Source organism: Castanea sativa, chromosome 6, assembly GCF_040712315.1.
Source record: "Castanea sativa cultivar Marrone di Chiusa Pesio chromosome 6, ASM4071231v1".
Classification (NCBI taxonomy): domain Eukaryota; kingdom Viridiplantae; phylum Streptophyta; class Magnoliopsida; order Fagales; family Fagaceae; genus Castanea; species Castanea sativa.
The window spans coordinates 54,493,570-54,516,420 of record NC_134018.1 but is presented as its reverse complement, the minus strand read 5'-3'; the positions used below and the strand labels follow the sequence as shown (position 1 = coordinate 54,516,420).

Below are 22,851 nucleotides of genomic sequence, written 5' to 3'. Positions count from 1 at the left end.
CTGCTCTGAACTGTTGATTAAGTGCGCACTAATAACACTGGTAGAGATTGGTTGATGTGTGAATAAATAAGGTCAGAAGGTTGATAGATATCCATGGTGGTAGAGATTAGTTGATGTAAGAATAAATAAGGTCAGTGGTATGTTAATAGATATTAGTGGCCATATTCAATCGGTTTGATGGCCATTAAAAATAAAAGGATAAGGCTGATTTGAAGATGGAATCAGACGTGGCAAAACGGGCGGGTTGAGTCAATCGGGTCACAAGTTGGGTTGCGTTGACTTGTATTTTCAAATAAGATTTTTTTTTTCAATTAAAAAAACAAATCAATAACATTGACAACCTGTATAGAGAGAATGAATAAAATCAATTAAAGAAATGAATTGTACTTAATGTCACTTGTTAATATCTTTTAAATTATGACAGTTTTGAGTATGAAAAAAATTATTTAGTCATAAATTTATGATGGAAAAAGTTTTCAATGTTAATAGAGGAATTGAAACTGAAAAAGTGTGAAAGTATGAAATGAAGGGTAGAGATGCGAGATGAGTAGAGGAACCACGTTTGTGATTGTGGCTTCGGCTTTGGAGTATAGCTAGTCAGATGAGTAGAGGAACCACATTTGTGATTGTGGCTTTGGCTTTGGAGTATAGCTAGTCAACTAGTCAAATTGAATGAGATTTTTTTTTTAATGGTTGTCTTGTCTCATTCTCTTATGGCTGTGAAACTTTATTGGTTGTGAAACTCAAATAGTTAAATTGAATGTGAAGTTTTTGTCTTATCTTATTTTGTTTGTTGTCTATATTTATAATTTATTGGCTATTGGTTCTGGTGTTTTGTGGTTTATGCACCTAGTATACGTGGTCTAAATATTTTTTTAACAGTTTGGGTTACAGGTTATTTGGGTTGGGTCGGGTTGACTCGCAAAAATTTGGGTTGGTTACTGGTCAACCCATTTTTGCTTCAGGTCAGGTTAGGTTGGATTAGAAAATTCTGACTTAGATGGAAGGTGGAATCAATTTGGGTTATAGTAGTTTGTTGTTTTATTTTTATCTTTTTGGTTAAGTGCAGTGAGGATTTTTTTAATTTTGTTTTTATAAAAAAACTCATGGCTTTGAGGATATTTTCAATGAATGATTGGATTAATACAAATTGAAAGAGGGAGGATTTGAAATGCTCCGTCGGCAAGATATTATTATTACGCATGACTTTGAAAGCTACTATGATATTGATGACAGATTATATATGTATCACTGAGGAATATTTTGGCAAGAAAAATTTTGAGACAGAATAACCAAAGTCGTCGTATTAAGAGTCTATAATAATAATAATTACAGAATGGGGCCCATGGATAGCTTACCAAATCCTCAACGGCCATCCATAAATTCAACCCTTCGTAATTACAATTACACATGTATTCTCATTATTAAATGTTGTGTTATATGCAAGCTTCAAGCCATGAACACAATGACAACGACGACGTAATGAATTGGAATTTTTTTTTTTTATTTTAAAAAGAAGATTTTTTGAGAGTACTAGACTACTAGTAATAGAAAAGAGAAAAGGAAAGGAAGGATAAAGAAAAGAGAAAAAGAAAGACTCGCTAGATTTGATTCGGGGGCCTTTGTTAGTGACGCGCTTAGCTCTTAAAGTAAGCGGCCACACTGGCTTCCCACAATGACAACGACGTCGTAGTAGAGCCTTTCGTGCCGTTAATGTAGAAACTAGAAAGGAATCCACATATATCAAAAATCAATTATTGCCCACAGATAAATTAAAAGAAAAAAAAAAAAGAAAAAACGGAAAATCAAAACCCCCGAAAGTAAAGATCGGTGTTCCTCTTTCTCTTTCTCTTTCTCTCTGTGTGGGGCTTAGGGCAACGAAATTAACGCAATCGGAGAATATCTCTCTCTCTCTCTCTCATACATTGCGAGCTTCGTGAACTTTCTAAATTCTTAGAACAATTAGGCACCGAATCACACTCCACTCTCTCTCTCTCTCTCTCTCTCTCTCTCTTTCTCTGTGCATTTTCCTTGTTCCGCACGTCTTTCTCTTTCGACTTCAGCGATAAGCGCTTCCAAATCTTGCCGCAATTCTACTTTCAAAAGCACACTCTTGCTCTCTCTGAGTTGTTAGTGTTTTTCTTGTTGGAGTATGATTTTTAGGTTTTGATTTCATCGGCATTGATGGCGATGAAGCGAGGACTATCAGGTGCGAGCGTCCACAGGAACAGAGGCGGTGGATCTCGATTCCCTTTAGCAATTCTCCTCTTCTTCGCGGTCCTCGTCCCTTTCATTTTCTTTGTTCGACGAGGTCTCCACGCCACTGGTAAACTTTCTTTATCCATTTTTCTCAGTGTGGAAACTTAATTTCTTAGATCTCACTTTAATCAATTCTATAAAAACCATTTTTTTCCTTTTTTAGTTATGGAAAATGTGGATGTGATGCCCTAGATATTTGAGTTGAGAAGAAAATATATAGTAATTTTTGTTGTACTTAGTGATTCTTGAAACATTGATTGGGATTGTGGATGGAGATTTGAGATTTTATTTGAATTTTATTTTGTGAATCTTGATGACAATGGATGATCATTGATGGAAACTTAGAGCTTGGATATTTCTGAAAAATGGCTTTGGCAAATCATTTTTTTGTTAACATTTTGGAACTACTTTTTATCTGGAAGTGCTTTCAATGGAAAAGATAGTAGAGAAGTAGTGTACTTTGTTCTTTGTGCAATGCCACTTGCACGGTACCTTCAATTTGCACGATACGTTATTCTAATTGGAGTTGGATTTCTTTGATTAATATCATATCCCACTTTGCAACCTTTCTTGCAAATTCTTGGCTGGAGATTGTTTCCCTTAGGAAATTTGATTATTTGTACTTGACCATTTGGGTTTTGACAAAATTGTGGATAGGGATCTGACCTTTTGAAATGACAGTGATGTGTGTATGCTAGTTGCTATTAGATGTCATGGACTCATGGGGATGGTGACATTTTGGTTGTAATCTATCATATGCTCCTCACTTGAGTGGTTACAGTAAAAATGGAGGCAATGAGTCTTGTAGCCAGGCTAAATGTGATGAAAACCTTATGATCAATTTTTTTCTTTCTTACACGCACACCCAATGTGTCTAGAACTCAGGACTTCACTCTCCTTGATCTTACAGGGAGAGGAGATGCTGTTTGTGGTCAAGCTGATTGGCACTTCATGATTATTATTATTTTTTCTGATGAGGTTGAAATGAAGTCCAGTTCTTTTGTGGAGATTGATACACTCACAAATTAATGCATTATGTATGTACACATGCATGCTTTCATCAGTGGCAGTTAAAATGATTACTATTGTTATTAATCGTGCAGATCGAGATGATCTTTCAACTGATCCAATTAAACAGGTGCCCTTTTTCAGACATTTGTCCTTTTCTTCTGCTTATTATCTTATATTTTTTGTATTGTATTATGTCTGCTTCTTTATCTTAAAATGATGAAGAATTTGGTTGTGTGCGCAGAATGTGGATTGGAGAGAAAGGCTGGCACTGCAAAATGTAAAGTCTCTTTTCACAAAAGAGGCAAGTGCATGTTGATGAAGATTTTATTGGGTTATAGACATCTCAGTTAACATAAGTAGTGGCGGTCTCTTAGTGTCGGAGTTTTTCTTATAGCTAACACACTGACCATGTCTGCATTTTAGGCCATGGAGGTTATTGCTTCCCGCACAAGTGATATGGGGCCTCTGAGTCTTGATATTTTTAAGAAAAACAACTTGTCTGCTTCATGGAAAGTCATCGGTGCAAAGACTTCAGTCGTTGATAGTGACACTTATGAGGTTAGGATGACTATTAGGTTTCTGCTTGAATTCCTTGTAGTTCCTCTTATACTTTTAGTGTTGCAGAAAGCTTGTTAATTAATTGTTGCTGGTTTATTTATGTGTTATGTTTTGTGGTTCTGTTCAAAGCCAAACCGAGAGGCTGCAGATGTTAGAAAAGAAACGCCCAAAGGCAAAAAGGACAAATTTTCAGGTGATAACATATTTTGTATTAGCATCAGAATATGGCTGATACTCTTTTACTTGATTTTCAATATTGAGATTGCAATGTTATCTGTAGTGGAATCCGAATATGGGTGATGTTTTCTAATTGTTGTCCTGGGCAGATGATCGCGCTCAATTTATCGCTAAACCTGCAGACCTAGCCCGGAGGGTAATCATCATCCCTGGATGCTTGCATGTTTTTAGTCACCATGTTGTTCAAAGTTTCTTTTGACCTTGAAAATTTAATATTTTCAACACATAATATTAAGAAACAAATTACATCTTTATGCTAGTATTTGCTCTTCATGGATTTTACCAGATTATTAGCTGCTTTACTTCTTGAGTGTTGATATATACCTCTTTAAGCTCTTTTGCAGCAATTGCGTGAGAAAAGACGTGAAAAGCGTGCATCTGAATTGGTACAACAGGATGATGAAGCAATTGTAAAGTTTGAAAATGCAGCCATTGAACGTTCTAAATCAGTTGACTCTGCTGTTCTGGGAAAATACAGCATATGGAGGAAAGAAAACGAAAATGAGAACTCTGATTCAACAGTACGCTTGATGCGGGATCAAATCATAATGGCAAAGGTCTATTTAAGCATTGCGAAGATGAAGAAGAAGGGTGACTTGTACCAACAACTAGAGGCTCACCTTAAACAGAGTCAGCGGGCTTTAGGAGAGGCCAATGCTGATGCCGATCTACATAGCAGGTAACAGAATATTGGGCATGTAATGTCATCCATTATGTTTCAATGTCTGCGTTTATTCATGTTCTTTGTATTGATGACTTTGGCAATTTTTACCTTATTCCATGTTCAACTTGTTTCTAGTGCACCTGCGAAAATCAAAGATATGGGCCAAGTTCTGTCAAAAGCAAGAGAGCAATTGTATGACTGCAAGTTGGTGACTAAGAAGCTGAGAGCAATGCTTCAGTCAGCAGATGAACAAGTTAGAAGCTTGAAAAAGCAGAGCACATTCTTGAGTCAGTTAGCTGCCAAGACCCTTCCAAATGCAATCCACTGCTTATCTTTGCGCTTAACCATAGATTACAACCTCCTTCCTCCAGAAAAGCGGAAGTTCCCCAGAAGTGAGAATTTGGAGAATCCAAATCTTTATCATTACGCCCTCTTCTCAGACAATGTCTTGGCTGCATCGGTTGTTGTCAACTCAACTGTTATGAATGCCAAGGTGATGTATGCTGTCTTATTCTATTCCAAAAGACTGAAAACTCTTGTTGATGCTCTGAATTTTTTTGTCCCTGTTGCCTTATTTGTACTTGCAATTTCTAGCACTCATGGTTTGAAATTAGAAGATCTCCAGTTGGTTTCACTTCAGATATATAATTTCTCTTGCTAAATGCGCTGGAGATATATATACATTAACTAATAGTTAGTTTCCCCTCATCCCTTTCTTTTTTCTTAAAAAAAGTGAGGAGGAGGGACTTGAACTCAGGTTTTCTCTGTAGGTTGATCAGGCAGTACCACTAACATAACTATTGAAAAAGATGTTTGGTAGAGCTTTTGAATCAGATCAATCAGGGCCTGTTGGGTATTGCTGCGAACTTTCATAATCAGTTTTCTATGAGTGCTTTCGTGGTACCACCAGACCATTATGGTTCCATATGCATGTCATTGGTGACAGGGACACCACCAATGATTACAATCCCTGAAATGGCCATTTACCTTAGGCCAGCTTGAAGCGGAAAGAAGAAGAGGCCTATTGATTTCCACAATGGCTCCATTTCACTCAAATCTGTAGGATCAACACATAAAAGTCCATTTCATTGGAGTCGGTATTTGGGTTTCTGATTGTTGCAGATATTTGGTCTGAGTGCTTTGAAAGACAAGATGTGAGGGAGTTTGGGAATGAATTAGAGGTGGTGCCTAGGGTGTTTTGATTTTAATTTTATTTTTATATCATTTTTAACATTTTTCAAGATTTTTCTTACAAATCTACTCTTTCAAACCCAAATTGTTTGTCCTCCAATCCATTTTGGGATGTACCAAAATAAAGTCCTTTTGAAAAGTCAATGAATAAATTTCCTAACATATTTTTCACTTTATTTAAAAATTCAACACCCCCTCTTTTCACTAAACTTTTAAATTACGGAGGGTAGTTTTGAAAACTCGTACTCTTTTTTGAAAAAAAAAAAAAATCTAAAAGACAATGCATTAAATGATATTCCTTTAAAAAGTTGGATTTTTTAAATAGGCCTAACAAAATGGGTCGGAGGTAGGGACTATTTGAGTATTGAAATTGTTTCCTGCGAGGGTTGGTGGATAATGGTGATAAGGAGGGAGGAATCAGTGAACTATAGCTCAATTTTTTCTTCCTTCTCCCATAATAATGGGATGGAGGATGAAGTCATGGGTTCCAGCGTCAAGACCCATTGGGCGTGTGTAAAAAATGGTGGTTAGGGAGGAAGGAGAGAAATTGATGAGGTGGTTGATTGTGGGTTAATAATGATATAATTATCAGGACTATAAATGTGATTGTAAAGGAAACGTCTGTCAAACTGCTATAGGGCTCTATGTGTCTGTTTGGGATGCTGAAATGCAACATTCAACAGGCACTTAAAGTTGTTTGATAATAATTTTTTTTATTGAAGTTATTTTAAGTGGGACCTCTCTTTTGACAGACCCCACTTCATATGGACGCATAATGGGAAAATTATCTTATGGAGAGGCTCCATGAAGCCACTCTGTCACAACATGTGTGACCCACACATCTGTGGGTCTTACATGCTGTGAGAGGAGGATCTCATGGAGCTGCTCCTTGAGATACCTCCTCCATGTAATGGGAACTTATGTTGCTAAATTAATGTTCAATAAAAGTTGCTTGCTTTCTTTTGTTGGACTAAAATATGCTTCTTGGCTGCACTGCAGGACTCTTCAAAACATGTTTTCCATCTTGTCACTGATAAACTCAATTTTGGAGCCATGAATATGTGGTTTCTGTTGAATCCTCCCGGAAAAGCCACAATCCATGTTGAAAATGTTGATGAATTTAAGTGGCTTAATTCATCTTATTGCCCTGTGCTTCGTCAACTTGAGTCTGCTGCAATGAAAGAGTATTATTTTAAGGCTGGTCATCCAACTACTCTTTCATCTGGTGCTGCTAATCTAAAGTACAGGAACCCGAAGTATCTATCAATGCTTAACCATCTGAGGTTCTATCTACCCCAGGTTTATCCAAAGTTAAATAAGATCCTGTTTCTTGACGATGACATTGTTGTCCAGAAAGACTTGACTGGACTGTGGTCTGTGAATCTCCAAGGCAAGGTTAATGGGGCGGTGGAGACCTGTGGTGAGAGCTTTCACCGTTTTGACAAGTACCTTAACTTTACAAATCCTCATATTTCAAGAAATTTTGATCCAAATGCATGCGGGTGGGCATATGGGATGAACATTTTTGATCTTGAGGAGTGGAAAAAGAGGGATATTACTGGCATATATCACAAGTGGCAGAACATGGTGAGTCTTTTAACCCCTGCATTTCTTTGCATGTGTTTTGTTTCCTTGTTCCGTCTACAAACAAGTTTATGCATGACTTAGAACTTGACATAAATCTCTGCAAGTTTATTTTGGTAACTTTACTCTCTTAGTCTTACTCGTATAAATTCCTTTTAGTAAGGTTGCGACCATTTTTGCACATAATTGCTTTTTTAAAAAGCACTTTACTCCCTCTAAGTTTAGGGTTGCTTTTTAATATGTTCCTCAAATTTTAAATCTTGCAATTTTCACCCTCAACTATTGTAACAATATTAATGTGCTCCTTTCGTAATGGTCGGTCACATTTCTTCTGTTAACATGCGTAAAATGACCACCCCCCCCCCCCTTTTTTTTTCTTCATGAAAATATCATTTCTCGGTGGGTTAACAAGAAAATTCTTTTTTGTTGTTGTTGTTGTTGATAAGTTGGGTTAACAAGAAAATTCTAATGGATGTTGACAGAAATTGCAAGCTTTTATAGTTAATGGACCAATTTAGAAGTGATCCCAAACTTAAAGGGTGTAAGTAATAATTCTTTTAAAAAGAACTTCATTCCCTTGGCCTATTTTATGAAAACTGTTTTTAATTTTTTCTCTGTAAAATTATGCATATAATAATTGGTTTGAACCCACCTCCCCTTCCCCTACTATTTACTTATATATATATAAAAATTTACATCATCATAATTATTTAATCATTGACCTTTTTGTTTTCTGTGGCGGATTTAGAATGAAGATAGGGTACTTTGGAAGCTTGGGACATTGCCTCCGGGATTAATTACATTTTATGGACTGACACATCCTCTTGAGAAGTCATGGCATGTGCTTGGTTTGGGTTACAATCCAAGCGTTGATCGTACAGAGATTGATAATGCTGCAGTGATACACTATAATGGCAACATGAAACCCTGGCTGGAGTTGGCAATGACGAGATATCGTTCTTACTGGACTAAGTACATTAAGTATGATCATCCCTACCTTCACAGGTGCAAATTAAGTGAATGAACTCATTATTGGGGGCTTTGTCATATGGTGAGATCTTCTCTATCTCTCTTGCTGGTTGGGTCGTTATTTCTAACTAAGAGGTCACTTTAGTTCGTTTAGGCGGAGAGGGATAAGATTTGTTTTTCTTTGGGGTATTTTCCCTATTTTGTTATCTTTTCCACATTGTTTATTCTTCTCTGTAATTCTTTCAATTTGTTCCCATCATCCCTCACCCATTGGAACAAGGTAAAAAATTCTATGCCTTGTTTACCTGTAAAAACTCCTTACTGTATCTCATTTTGGAGCTACGTTCGACATGGACAGAAATAGGAATTCAGTACCATTTGCTAATGTTTGAACTGCAACTTGCTCACTTCGAAGAATTCAACATGTATTGGTTCTGATATCCTGTCATTATAAACTAACCAAGTAGAACAACTCTCTTTGGCTGTGTTTTAAATTATTGAATGACTATAAATTATGAATGTACTTTTACCAAATGAATTATTAGCTATAGAATGTCAATGTATGGTAGAAAAGATGCTTGCTTCAGGCTACATATACTGATTTACTAAGCAAATAAGCTTTGTTGAATAGCTGCAGCTGTGTTAAAAATGACCAATGATCAGGATAATATCTAGTGTAAGTTTACAACTAAGCTTGAGTTGACAAACTTACCTAAGGGTCTGTCAACTTATATACGGCTTTTTGTAGTCTCAATTTTAAGGATTTTAAAATATAATATTTTTTTAGGTACAGTTATATACTATTTATTTTTTTTAAATAAAAACAAGTCATGGAAAATAAGCTTATCCAAATGCATTTGCAACAGTACCAAAGGTTGTATTATATTGGCTAGAATAAGGGCTTGGGGGATAAGTTGTAATTCAAAATCATTTTGTGGGACTCGGTCATTAGCAACTCTAGCCTCAAGTTACAGGAAAGATAGAGGCTCCAATTTACTTTCTGTTTAATTACTTCTGAGGTTTGATAGACTGGATTCGGGTTTGGGTGATTTGATTAAAGATACGTAAAGGGGTGATAGTGATACTTGATGTGTGAAGAAACAAATCATGAAATGGGTTGCCACATGGCCCACATCTAGATGAGGCAAAAATGAAGCATGACCTACCCTTTCTTATTATGAGCCTACATAAAATCCAAGCATGGTCATGTGGGCCTTTCAAAAATGAAATCTCATTTTGGACGTGCTTCGTTAAAATATTTCAAAAAATCGTATGAATACCTAAAGTTAAAATGGAAAAAAAAAAAAAAAAAACTTAGAAGTTGTAACGCCCCAAAATCATAAGCAATAAAAGTCTATTTAATCTGAATAATTCATAAAAAAAAAATATTAAATAAAAGAAATCAGCAACATAAAATTTCATCACAAATGTCAGAGCTCTAATCCACCAAAGACAAAACATCCTCAAAATAATTCCCCAATACAATGTTTAATGCCATAAAAATAATAATAAAACCCTCAATTCCACAAGATAATTCGTAATTGTTGTCTTCTAAGAATCTCTATTCCAATAATTACTCTAATGTATCTATAAGGGGAAATAAAGGGGGGTGAGATAACTCAAAAAGTGGAATTCACTAACATTGGGATGTGAGAACAAACCTTTTAAATAAATAATTCTTACAACAAATTCATAACTTGTAACTCATTAATATTTTATTATCAAATATTTCATATAAAAAAATATCTTTATATTACGAGCCATCATAATACATATACCAAAACCATCATATAAATAATTTCCTAGGCTTTACTTGTGGACAAAGTTTACGCCCCGTTGATAGGGTTGTGTTGTCCCCTTTTAAGACTAGAACCTCAATTTCATCCCTTTTCTTAAGGATGGCTCCTTTAGAACCTAAAGGTGTACTCCCTTGCTAAGGAGCTTCCTTTTTGGATCCTTAATAGTATACTCCTTTGTTAAGGGGCTATCAAATGTACACTGTCCACTTTTCTGGGACCGTCCCTTGCTAAGGACTAACTCCAATATGATTGCCCCTTGTTAAGGACTAAATACAATACTGAGCTTTTAATCATGACATGCCATAAGTTTTCAAAACACATTCAATATGCTCACAAAAATAATCCATTCATAATACTTAAAAATATAAAGATATATTTACGCATACAAGTTTAAATAAATTCAGGTTGTTCCACAAGTTTTTCATAAAACGAATAGTCAATGTGCACATCAAACATTTATAAAATATCAATTTATATATATAGAATATCAACATATTTCTTTGATATAGAATAATTTAGGCGTAAATGCACTTTTGGTCCCTATATTTTGGGGTCATTTCTATTTTGGTCCCTACATTTTCATTTCTCCACTTTTAGTCCCTAAATCAATTAACGCGTTTCATTTTGGTCCTTACCGTTGCTCACTTAACAAAAATTGTTGATGTGGCAAACGGCGTTCACTGTTGGCACATTAAATGCTGACGTGACCAATAAAATAATATTAAAAATGCCATGTCAGCTTATAAATTTTTTTTAAATTTTTTTTATTTATTTTAACTAAATAAAAAAAATTAAAAACAAATGGTTTAAAAAAGAAATTAAATTAAAAACATAATTCTTTACATTTTGATCTTCCCAGTCATCATGATTCATGAGTTCTTCCTCAAAATCATGCCAACATGAAACACCCAAAATCAAAAGACACAGATCTACAGAATACAAAAACCTTCTTAACTCACACTTCATAGCTCGCTAGATCCCAAACCAACCCCAATTCAAACCCACATTCCATTCCCATTTCCACAAAAAAAAAAAAAACGATGTCGTTCTAGGAAGGTGACATAGAAGTAGAGGTGGACGATGAAGAAGCGTTGGAACACATACTCCTCGTAGTCCGTGAAGTCTACGTCTACAAAATCCCACCTTGTTCCACCTCGGGTGGGTACAAGTGCGGGGAGAGGCTCCAATCCGATAAGATCTGGTCGGGTCGGATCCGGGTCAGCTCTGGGTCGTGTCGTGTAAAGCCCGGTGCGAGATTCGACTCGAGGACCCGGGTTCCGGCGATCTATTCGCCACGTGCTTTGTACTGCTCGGTCAGCCTCGGGAGTCTTCGGTGGAGACTGTTCTTGATTCCTCGAGGTATTTCGTTTCGGTGTGTTTTGGTCACTCTCCTCCGCCTAGATCCGGCGACGTTTGGTGACATTTCAATCTCCTTTGCTCAAATCCAGCGCCGTGGTGGTGGGTTTGCAATTTCTCTTCTCTCTTCCTCTTTGCGGTGGCGTTGTGGTGGTGGGTTTTGTAGTGGATTGGTTTTGGTTTGGATTGGTGATAGAAAATTTGGTTTTTTGTGGGTGTGTTGGATTTTTGTGCCTTTTGATTTTGGGTGTTTCATGTTGACATGTTCTTGATTTTGAGGAAGAACTCATGAATCATGATGACTGGGAAGATCAAAATGTAAAGAATTTTGTTTTTAATTTAATAAATTTAATTTCTTTTTTAAACAATCTGTTTTTAATTTTTTTATTCAGTTAAAATAAATAAATAATTTTTTTAAAAAAATTTATAAGCTGACGTGGCATTTTTAATATTATTTTATTGACCACGTCAGCATTTAATGTGCCAACAGTGGACGCTGTTTGCCACATCAGCGATTTCTGTTAAGTGAGTAACAGTAAGAACCAAAATGGAACACGTTAATTGATTTAGGGACTAAAAGTGGAGAAATGAAAATGTAGGGAGCAAAATAGAAATGACCCCAAAATATAGGGACCAAAAGTGCATTTACGCCAATAATTTAATAATCAACACTGTTTTGGGAAACTCCCAAAATTAGTAAACACCACTTACCTCTTATTTGCAAAAATATGAAACCAATCTCCCTTGAATCACAATAACTCAGTAGGATTAGAGCCTAGCAACACCAAAAATAGGTCCATCGTTACACAATTTCCTACTAAAAATCTGTTTTCACACTTAAACAATTAGACAATACTAATATATCCAATATTCTCTATTTATTTGCTTACAGCCCAATTCACTTTTAGCTTCGATCCAATTGTTCTATTTCACATATTCTTAGTATCTATTAATTGGCATGTTTGTACTACAACTCTATGGAACTCTAGGATTTTATTACGTGTCTAGCCATCATATAGACTACTACAATTCTTAGAATACACATAATATAATCTTGATTGATCAATCCAATATTCATATCTGATCATTCTTTTTTTTTTATTAGCAGGAAATTAATATATTTCAATAACCATATAAGCCTTGTCACTGAGAAAAAACACAATAAAATCCTAAGAAGAGGACACCTGAACCTAATGGCAGAGTCACAAGTATGGAATAGATTTAAGTAAAATAAAACTTCAATATAGGCCGAATGATGGAAATCTGATCCGTCTAATAATAGAAGCCATATATTATATCTTAGTTTATCAACCCAATGACCCATAATCCTCTTGATGCAGCAAAACATAAAGACATTGCTGGACACTTATATGGACAATGACAATGGCGGTGAATAGACTGAGATTATAAACAATTATATATAAACCAGGGTGGTCGATACCGTACCGGTATCGGCCGGTACATACCGTACCGGCCAGCGCACCGGTACCGGTACACTTCTATATTGTATCGGAAAAAATACCGGCCATACCGGCCGCGTACCGGCTATACTGGCCAATTTCGGGCAATATCGGCCGGTACCGGGCGTACCGGCCGGTACAGAAAAAAGCTTTATTTTATTTTATTTTATTTTTTATAAATTTTTAGTTTTGTAATTTTTGAATTTTTGTAAAGGTATAATGGTAACTTATTTACATTAACTTATTAGTATTATTTGTTTTCTTAGTATGCAATGAACAACTAAGCTTTCTATTTTTTATATTGTGCTTTTTTCTTCTTCTTTTAATTGATACTAAAGTTTAAAACTATGAATAATTTGTTTTGAATTGAGGTAATGTTTTATGATAAACTTTTATATTTACTATAATATAAGTGAAATATTATATGTTTATAAACATGGTTCTAGAGATTTTGGTGTGTGTGTGTGTGTGTGTATATATATAAAATAGCGGTAAACTCGAAACGGTACACCGGTATTGATCGGTATCCGAAATATATCGTACCAGTGGCCAAACCGGTACAGCCTCCGGTACGATATTGTCTTTCTTGATATAAACCACAAAGCACTCTTGTTCTAATATAATAATCCTAGCTTTAGATCCATAACAGTAGCCCCTATGTTTTTTCTATTAGGTATGCCAATAACAGATGCTATAAGAGTGGGAGCAAAAGCTAGCCATTGAGTATTTCAACTTTCCTAAGTTTAGAGCAGAAGAAAGCCATACTTGTAGTCTCCACTCACAGCCACAGTGAAGCAAAGCAAGGTTCAGTAGTATGTTGCCGCTAAAGCAAAAGGGAGCCCCATCAGCAAATACACGTGTAGCTTAAGAAGTAAAAGAATAGTTTTTTTTTTTTTTTTTTTTTTTTTTTTTTTTTTTGAGCTTATCAAGGCCCATATATATATATATACACTTATGCCATCTCACTTGGGCATTTTTTGCCATAACAATTATCAGATTTAAATATTTTAGGCCCAAACCAATTAAATCCATTTAATTGTGGGCCTCTTTTTTAATTTACGTATAAGAATTAAATTGGTATCTAAATTATGAGGTGTTACAAAAATATTAACAATATGATTGTATACTCGAAGATTTAAATTTTAAAATGTTCTACACTTCTATATGCCTTGGTTTTTCAAAGATGTTATCCGACGTTTGTACTTTGAAGTAAATTAAAAGTATCAATGTTTTTTTTTCCTAACTTAGATTATATTTTTGGAATTTTATATATTTAGATTAATCTTTTAACTTCATAAATTAATAACTATTTATTTATTGACTATTTATTGGTTTATTTTACTTTTTTTTTTTGGTAAGTAAAATATTATTGAACGGGAAGCCCAAATGAGGGCAAATACAACATAGGGGGAACCTGCCCATCAGAATCCTCCCAAAGAACCCAAGAAGGGATGGATGAGATGGGTTGGGGTCCCCAAGTTGAACAAAAAGATGCCCAAAAAGCAATATAATGGGCTAAGCTATTAGAGGCTCTATGGCAAAAATTAAATACAACTTGAGAAAAGGAGGGAAGGAGGAGCTGAATATCAGAGATGATTGATCTAAGGTCCCAAAAAGGAGTGGAACTAGGAGCTTTAATTGAGTCAATTACAATCTTTGCATCGCCTTCAAAAATGACAAATGGGAGCTGGAGGATGGCTGCTAAAGAAACAGCAAGAAGGACTGCTTTAGCTTTGGCCCAGGCGGGGGAGGAGACAGATTCTTTGGCTATGAAGACTGAGATAATATGTCCATTAGAGTCACGACAAATTGCAGAAGGAAAGGAAGCACATGAGGTGATGGCAGAGTCAAAATTGAATTTAACCCAACCAGGAGGAGGAGGTTCCCAAGTAGAATTGGTGGGCTGCATCTTCAATTTCCAAGCATTAGAATGGGCGGAGAAACTTTTGTTAATATCAGCAGCAAAGTCAATAAGGGAGGCTAGTGGTGAGCTATCAAAAACCGGTTTGTTGCAACTCCACCAAATTTGGTCACATGTTATAGCAGCCAAGAGAGTAAAGGTGTGGGCATCCAGGGGGTTTAGACCAAGACGTGTGGATGGGTTAAGGATCAATTCAATCCATTCAGGAACTGATCTTGGAGGGATGTTGCTGATGTTGAGGGGGTGGGATAGGTGTCTCCATATGATGTTGGCAAAGGGACATTCAAAAAATACGTGGACAAAGGATTCTTGGGAACCATGGCAGCGAGGGCATATTGAGTCCACATCATGGATTCTACGGCAAAGGAATTCTCTTGTGGGCAAGGAATCCCAAGCAATTTTCCATAAAAAGAGCTTGAGTCGCTCATTAATCTTCAAAGCCCACAACTTGGACCATGCTTTTTGGAAAGAGGACCAGATGGAGTGAATCTTGCTTCTTGGTCGGCTAAGTAGGCGAATTTAACTGAGAATTTACTGCTTGGATTTTTTGCCCAAATTGCAATAGTGGGGAAGACTAAGAGATGGATTTGTTGGATGGAGGAGGCAGTTTGCTGGTAAAAAAGAGCATGGAGTAAGTCACGGTTCCATAGCCTAGAACCTGGGATGATAAGCTTGGCTACCAACTGGATGTCTGATGGGGTTGGAGGATGCGGGGAGATGAAACCATGGATAGAAGGTATCCATGGATCATTCCAAACGTTGACAGAATTCCCTGAGCCAATAAGGTGACAGTGACCCAATTTTAAGAGGGGGATCGACTTGATGATACCATGCCAAAGAGGGGATGAATTGGTTTTGGCTGAGGCATTTTACTTATTTGATGTATGTATTTACATTCAACTTAATTTTTGAAGAACCTTAAGTGTAACAATGATTATACTAACTACCTGTCAAAAAACAATTATCATACTAACTCTAATACTAGGTTCAGAAAAATAAATTGAAACTGAGCACGGAAAAAAAATTTATAACTTACATTTTCATTATTTTTTTATGCTAATAAAATATTTTTCTTAATTTTTGAATCATTTATCTTTAGTATTGGGTCATTTGCACTTCACCCCCTTAATTATTGGGTCATTTGAACTACCCCTCCCTCCTCTTAACTAGTGTGTCAGTTGCATTTCCCCTCTCAAGGGTATTTTAGTAGTTTCATTGTAATATATTGTTCTAAAGAAAAGATTCTATCATGAATTAATAAGGGTGGTTGCTCATTTTCAATAGTTAAGGAAAAATATTGCTCGATTTTATAGTTTCGATAGAGAATTGTAAACTACTCCATAGATGAAGGGGAGGAATTGTTTTTTCCCATTTATTTTATTTATCCTTAAAATTGATAACAATTTGTATACTTTATTGATCAATACAATGAAATGTTTGAATTTGATTAAATTTATTGATCAATACAATGAAATGTTTGCATTTGATTAAAGAAAGAATCTAAGTACTGTAACTTTAAAAAATACAGTACATAAATTTTGTACTCTTCAGGTTGCTTCCAAGTAGGACCTGTATTTTTTGGGCTCTAGCTTTCTAAGCAGTACTTAAGCTGTTGGATTTGGACCAGCCCTTTATGACTACCAATTAATCTTAGCTTTCCTTAGAGGTGATGTGATCTTGTATCTCCTTATTCTTTCTGCTGAATTGTGTGTCTTTATTCTAATTATCTAATCTTCGTAGCACAAAAAAGATCAGCCTTTTTCTTTTTAACCCACTTCAACAAACCTCTCCTTTTTCTTTCTGTATCTTCCAAACCAAAATCATATCAGGATCATCTTTGCTCCCCATTCCCGAGAAAGAGACTAGACAGAAGAGACAGATTCTGCGGATAAATTGATGATGGAACTGTTCTTTGAAAACTAGAAAAAAGAAAAGAAAAAGTAACAGAGAGAAGGGAAGGGTAAAATTGGGAATGATAGTAAAATGTTATAGATACTTTTGTTCCACCCCTATGTGAGAGCATCTCCAACGTAGCTAAACCAAAATTCTCTCTATAATAGAGAATGAAATCATAATTCATTGCTCCAACAGTATCTCTATATTTCAAAAAGTTTTTTGCTCATGAAAAGAATTTATCACATTAAAAAAAAATTCCAAAGCTAACTTTTTTGTGCTAGCGTGAATAAAGGAAGAATAAAAAAAATTAAAAAAAATAATGAAAAAAATAATATTTTAATGAAATTGAGAGAATATAGAGAATTTGTTGGAAAATGTATTTTATAGAATGAGTAGATAAAAGGTAAAAGTCACTGTTTACTCATCAAATAGTACAAAAAGTTTAAAAAAACTGCTGGAGATGCTCTCAGGGGTGATATGTATAACTCCATAATACATAATACATTAATACCACCTCGGGATAAAATAAATTATATTTTAAATCTCACAATTTAGAAGTGATTTAAATTAATCTCACATGTTTAAAAATGTCAAATTATATACTACATTTCTAAAAACATTTCACTGCAAATCATGAAGTCTTTTTGCATGAAGTCGTGAATGGAAAATACTTTATATATAAGGAGAACCAAATTCAAAGTACTCAAGTCAAAAGCTTTGCAAGTTGCAACTCATGATACTTTTCTAACAAAAACTTCCCTCCATGATTCAAAACACTCCCTCCCAAACTACCAAATTATCAAAAATCAATGGAACAAAATATTTCAATTCTAAATAATACTGTTGTATAGATTTGAACTTTGAAGTTTCTAATATATATAATTAAAATTGAAATATATTTCAAAAATCCAAATATGATCCTAATCAGACTGTATTTTTGGTGGGTTTACTAGAAAATATCATTTTCAAAAAGTTTTTAAAATATTTTTCAAAATAACAAATACTAGATCACTAGTATTGGTGCTTATATAATAAAAAAATGACCACATTTAGTCAACCACATTCAAAATTTACTCACATCAAACCATGCAAAATTTTGTAAAAATACATTATATATTACTAAAATAATCATGTAAAAAATTTATATTAATGCTATTTATTTTAAATTTTTTCGTTACATATTTTGAAAATGAAGGAAGAGAATGGATGCAGGGATGGAGCCAAGCTTGGACTATGGGAGGCTATGCCCCCCCTCCCCCCTAATTTTTTTATATAAAATTAATACATATATAGGTATTAATTTCTTAGCAATTTTGTTCTACAAAATTACACTTTGTCCCCTTAATAGTGTCATTGATTTTTTTAAGAGTAATGCTATAACGGGGCCTATTTAGGATCTGACTGGCACTGAACTGATCCGGCTGCTACAAAGCTCCATCGTAGGTGTTTGGCACAGTAATCGGAGGAGATTTAGGCATACCGACGATGGCCAATGTGGCAATCGGCAGCTATTTTACATTTCGGCGAGAAACCGCACCACATTGAGTATGTGTGTGTGTCTATATATATATATATATATATATATATGCACTATAATTTAACATATATATATGATGTATTGTATATATAGAATTATATGTTTTAGTAGAGAGAAGGCAAGATAGTGGGTTTGAGAGATGCGAGGAAAAAGGAAATATGGTGCTAGAGAAACTGGAGTTGTATTTATGGGCTCAGAACTTTAGGGTTTTTTTTTTAAATTTTCTTTTTTTATTTTATATAATTTGATACCAAAACGATGCCGTTTTGAACTTGACGTTAATTTTAATATCAGTTCCAAAACTATGTCGTTTTGGTATCAGCCTTTTAATAAAAAAAAAAAAAAAAATCAAAACATCTCCTCCTTGCTTCTCTCTCTTTCTCTTTCCTCACTTCTTTGCCTCTGCTGCTTGCTGCTTGTTGCTACCGTTTTCAGCTGCTTGATACCACAATTCTTGGAGTTTCACTCTTTGCTATCTCCTTTTGCTATTATCAGGAAGTTTTATAGAAGATTTTGAATTTTAATGCACCTCCTTACAATGCTTTCTTTGAGGTTTGTTTATGTATTTTATTTTCAATGGTTTTGTTTTATCTTTTATAGATTCGGTTTAGTTTATTTATTTATTTTTTAAATGGGTTTTTTTTTTTTTTTTTTGTGATTTGAAATGGGATTTTTTGAGAGAAAGATTGTGCATTTGTTTGTATTTGTGTGTTTTCTTTTTCTTTTTATGGAATAATTGGGTTTTTGAATGATTATAATGGGGTTTGGGTTGTTAACTGTGTTGTGTTTGATTCCTAAGAAAATGTAGGAATTAATCGAACTAACCGCACTAAACTAGTACAATGCGCCACACCTTGTGTAGATAGGTGCCATCCCATTCATAGGTGAGGTGTGGTCAAGCATGAGAGAAAACCGCATCCTATAGGTGTGGTGCAAAAAACTCTCCAATTAATAAACACTCACTATGTCAGCAATTTATAACTTTCTCAAAAAAAAAAAAAAGTCAGCAATTTATAAAAAAAAGTTTGTAACTTTAACATTTTCCGGCCATAAAATTTTTTATAGATCTAATATCTAAAAAAAATTATACAAGCCTCAAAAAAATTAAACCAACAAAAATTACCAATAAAAATATTAAAAAAAAAAAAAACCAGCCAACAAATTTTACCCAAAACAAACGTCTTTTAAAAAATTTTAATTAAAATAATTTTATTCCCATTGCGCACGTTTCTAACTCAATATCTATTCAATACATATTGACTCATTAATCACTACAATTTAAAAAAAAAAAAATTTTGTCTTTTCTTTTCAATATGAGATTAAATATTTATAAAATATGTCTAAAACTCTAAATTGTAAAAATAAAAATAAAAATTTTGGAGGGCCAAGGCCCCAAGCATACATGTGGCCCCGCCCCTGGTTGATAGTATTTTTTTTTTGTTTTTGAGAAGAATGTGTTCATATTATTGATAGCTTGAATCTTTTTGAATTGACGACATAACTAAAAAACAAGTTCTTCGGTACACGTTAACATATACGATTATGGTACGCGGCGGACCAATGAGAAGCCGAAAACGCATAGGTCAGTGGCGATTTTTTAAGGTCAGCTACAGGTCTGTGATCATTTTGCCATTGCCATTGGACAAACTTGTTCACGAAAAAAACTTGGGAAGTGACATTGCTGTGTCTCTTTGTGTTTACTCTACATTACTCAGCTCCTACGCTACATTACTGTCTTTTTGTGCTGATGGGATGCATTGCACTACAGGGCCCAGGGCACGTAAAGTTTATGGGGGTTAGAGTTAGGCACAAATGGACTTCCTTTTTTACCTTTATAGCAAGGGCACAGCAACTTGCGAGGAACAACAGCGTTTTTATATTTACTACATACTATGAACCAGAAGTACATATTGACAAAAACTTATGTGCCACTGCCACCTTTGCCCTACGCCTCCTGTTTCGAAGTTATACTTTTGGTCTCTTTCCTTTTGTCTCTTTTACCAAAGCCACTCGAACTTTTCTTTGAGGATTAAAGCCACTCGAACTTTGAATGACTAAAGTGAGGTGATATACCTAGATAGATAAAAGGAGAGAGGACTCAATTTATCTTTATGTCTGACCTTGCATGATTACCCTTTTGATAGCAAGTATAGACGGTAGACTATGCAGCATGATGATTGAAGTTTGAGAAGCGTTACGTATATAATATTTTTACAACAAATTTTATATAGTAAGTTATTATTAAGTTCTAATCTTGGTTTGCTATTGAAATTATTCTTTTATCCACTAATAATAATTAATAACAATTTCTTCCTTAGAATTTGTTGTGAAATTGTTATGAAGATATATATTGTGGACGTAGCATTTCTCTTGAAGTTTAAATTTAATGGAGTGAGTCCTCTTCATCTTTTAAGTTTAAGTTTTAATTCAATTGAAGTTAGATTTATCAAAAGACATATGCTTACTATATGTGATTTGATTTGTTTCACCTGACTTAGTCTAATAAAAGCTCTAACCAACTTAATTTGAATATTTAAATCTATGAAATCAAACAATTTTTTTTTTCATTTCATATTAAAAATTAACAGCAAAGTGAAATTTATCTGAACAATCAAATGAAAATTGTACAATCCATAAGATTAGACAACCCAGTAAAACACATAGTTCTTCTAACCCTAACAAAAACATACAATATATTCATAACAAATTGAATTGTCAACCTACCATTGGTCAAGATAAAATGAAATCATTTTCACATGCAACTCTCACAAAATTAGAATATATGAAGATACTTGAATTTAAAATTAAAAAATAGTAAAACAAATGGAAAGCATTATGGTTCTTAACAAGGTGGAACCCAAATATTTTTTTGTTGGGGCACCAAAGATTAAAAAAAATAATTTAGAATTCAAGAATGAAAAAATCACATTCAAAGTATCTACATATCAAACAAAAGTTACAACTATTTTGTCATCATATATCTAATATTCTTCTAATACATTAAAAAAAAAAAAAAACTCACATTCAAACTTCACAAGTCATATTGATCAAACTTATTTCCCTCATAAGTTGAGGGCTAGTTTTACCATATATAAAGAAGGAATCAGAGAGAAAAACAATTGATAAAAGTTTATGGAATTGGTTATGGAAAACCCCATGTCCACAAAATATTTAAATTTTTATATGAAAATGCATCCATAATAGATTGCCGACATGTTCCTTTATTACTCACCACCAACATGGTATTGGCCTTGAGTGTCTTCAATGTCTAAATCTTGAAAGCAATTTACATGTCATTCGAGACTGTCCTTGGGCAAATAAATTCTTGATTGCTTTCCTGGGACAACTAGAAATATCTTTTAATACATTAAAAAAAAAAATTCACATTCAAACTTCACAAGTCCTATCGATCAAACTTATTACCCTCATAAGTTGAGGGGATTCTAGCATTTTGCCCTCATTTTAAAAAAAAATTAGCAATATGTCCATGTTTTGAAACTATATAGGTTGGTGCCCCTGTATTGAAACTCGATTTTCTCAAAATTGAGTTTCAATGTAAACCTCGATTTGTAGAAAATCGAGTATAGCGCGATCAAACTTAAAAAAAAAAAATTGCATGGAACTCAAGTTCCATTGAAAACACCACTATAAGTCATTTAAAACGCAGCTATAGGTATGGACTTAAAAAAAAAAACTTGCATGGAACTCGAGTTCATGGAGCTCGAGTTCCATTGAAAATGCCACTATAAGTCATTTAAAACGCAACTATAGGTATGGACTTAAAAAAAAAAAAACTTGCATGAAACTCGAGTTCATGGAGCTCAAGTTCCATTGAAAAAACCACTATAGAACATTTAAAACGCAGCTATAGGTATAGAACTCGAGCTCTATGAACTCGAGTTGCATGCAAGTTTTTTTTTTTTTTTTTTTAAGTTTTATTTGGCATAACTCGATTTTAAAACAATCAAGTTTTCGATTGAAACTTGATTTTATTCAAATCGAGTTTCAAAACAGGGGCACGGATCTATATAATTTCAAAACAGGGACATATTGCTAAATTTTTTAAAAAATGAGGGCAAAATGCTAGAATCCCCCATAAGTTGAGGGCTAGTTTTACCATATATAAAGTAGGAATCAAAGAGAAAAAAAATTGATAAAAGTTTATGGAATTGGATATGGAAAACCTCATGTCCACAAAATATTTAAATTTTTATATGAAAATGTACCCATAATAGATTGCCGACATGTTCCTTTATTGCTCACCACCAACATGGTATTGGCCTTGAGTGTCTTTGATGTCTAAATCTTGAAAGCAATTTACATGTCATTCGAGACTACCCTTGGGCAAATAAATTCTTGATTGCTTTCCTGGGACAACTAGAAGTATCTTTTAATACATAAAAAAAAAA

The 22,851-nt window shown here is 34.3% G+C and overlaps 1 protein-coding gene across 1 annotated transcript; it reads left to right on the top strand.

The window, feature by feature from the left end:
- The first annotated feature begins 1,836 nt into the window (after window positions 1-1,836).
- Window positions 1,837-9,007, top strand: LOC142640484 (polygalacturonate 4-alpha-galacturonosyltransferase). The gene is made up of 10 exons (XM_075814609.1): window positions 1,837-2,326; window positions 3,363-3,397; window positions 3,512-3,571; window positions 3,694-3,828; window positions 3,958-4,021; window positions 4,155-4,201; window positions 4,410-4,744; window positions 4,865-5,222; window positions 6,920-7,507; window positions 8,253-9,007. The coding sequence occupies exons 1-10, from the start codon at window positions 2,185-2,187 to the stop codon at window positions 8,526-8,528; spliced, it is 2,040 nt and encodes a 679-aa protein (XP_075670724.1). The 5' UTR covers window positions 1,837-2,184; the 3' UTR covers window positions 8,529-9,007.
- The last annotated feature ends 13,844 nt before the right edge of the window (window positions 9,008-22,851 follow it).

Bases quoted from the DNA above. Each gene is read 5' to 3' on its own strand.
- LOC142640484 (XM_075814609.1), top strand. From the start codon at position 2,185: ATGGCGATGAAGCGAGGACTATCAGGTGCGAGCGTCCACAGGAACAGA. The intron at 2,327-3,362 runs GTAAACTTTCTT...TTAATCGTGCAG, and splicing joins ACGAGGTCTCCACGCCACTG to ATCGAGATGATCTTTCAACT. The intron at 4,202-4,409 runs GTAATCATCATC...GCTCTTTTGCAG, and splicing joins CTGCAGACCTAGCCCGGAGG to CAATTGCGTGAGAAAAGACG.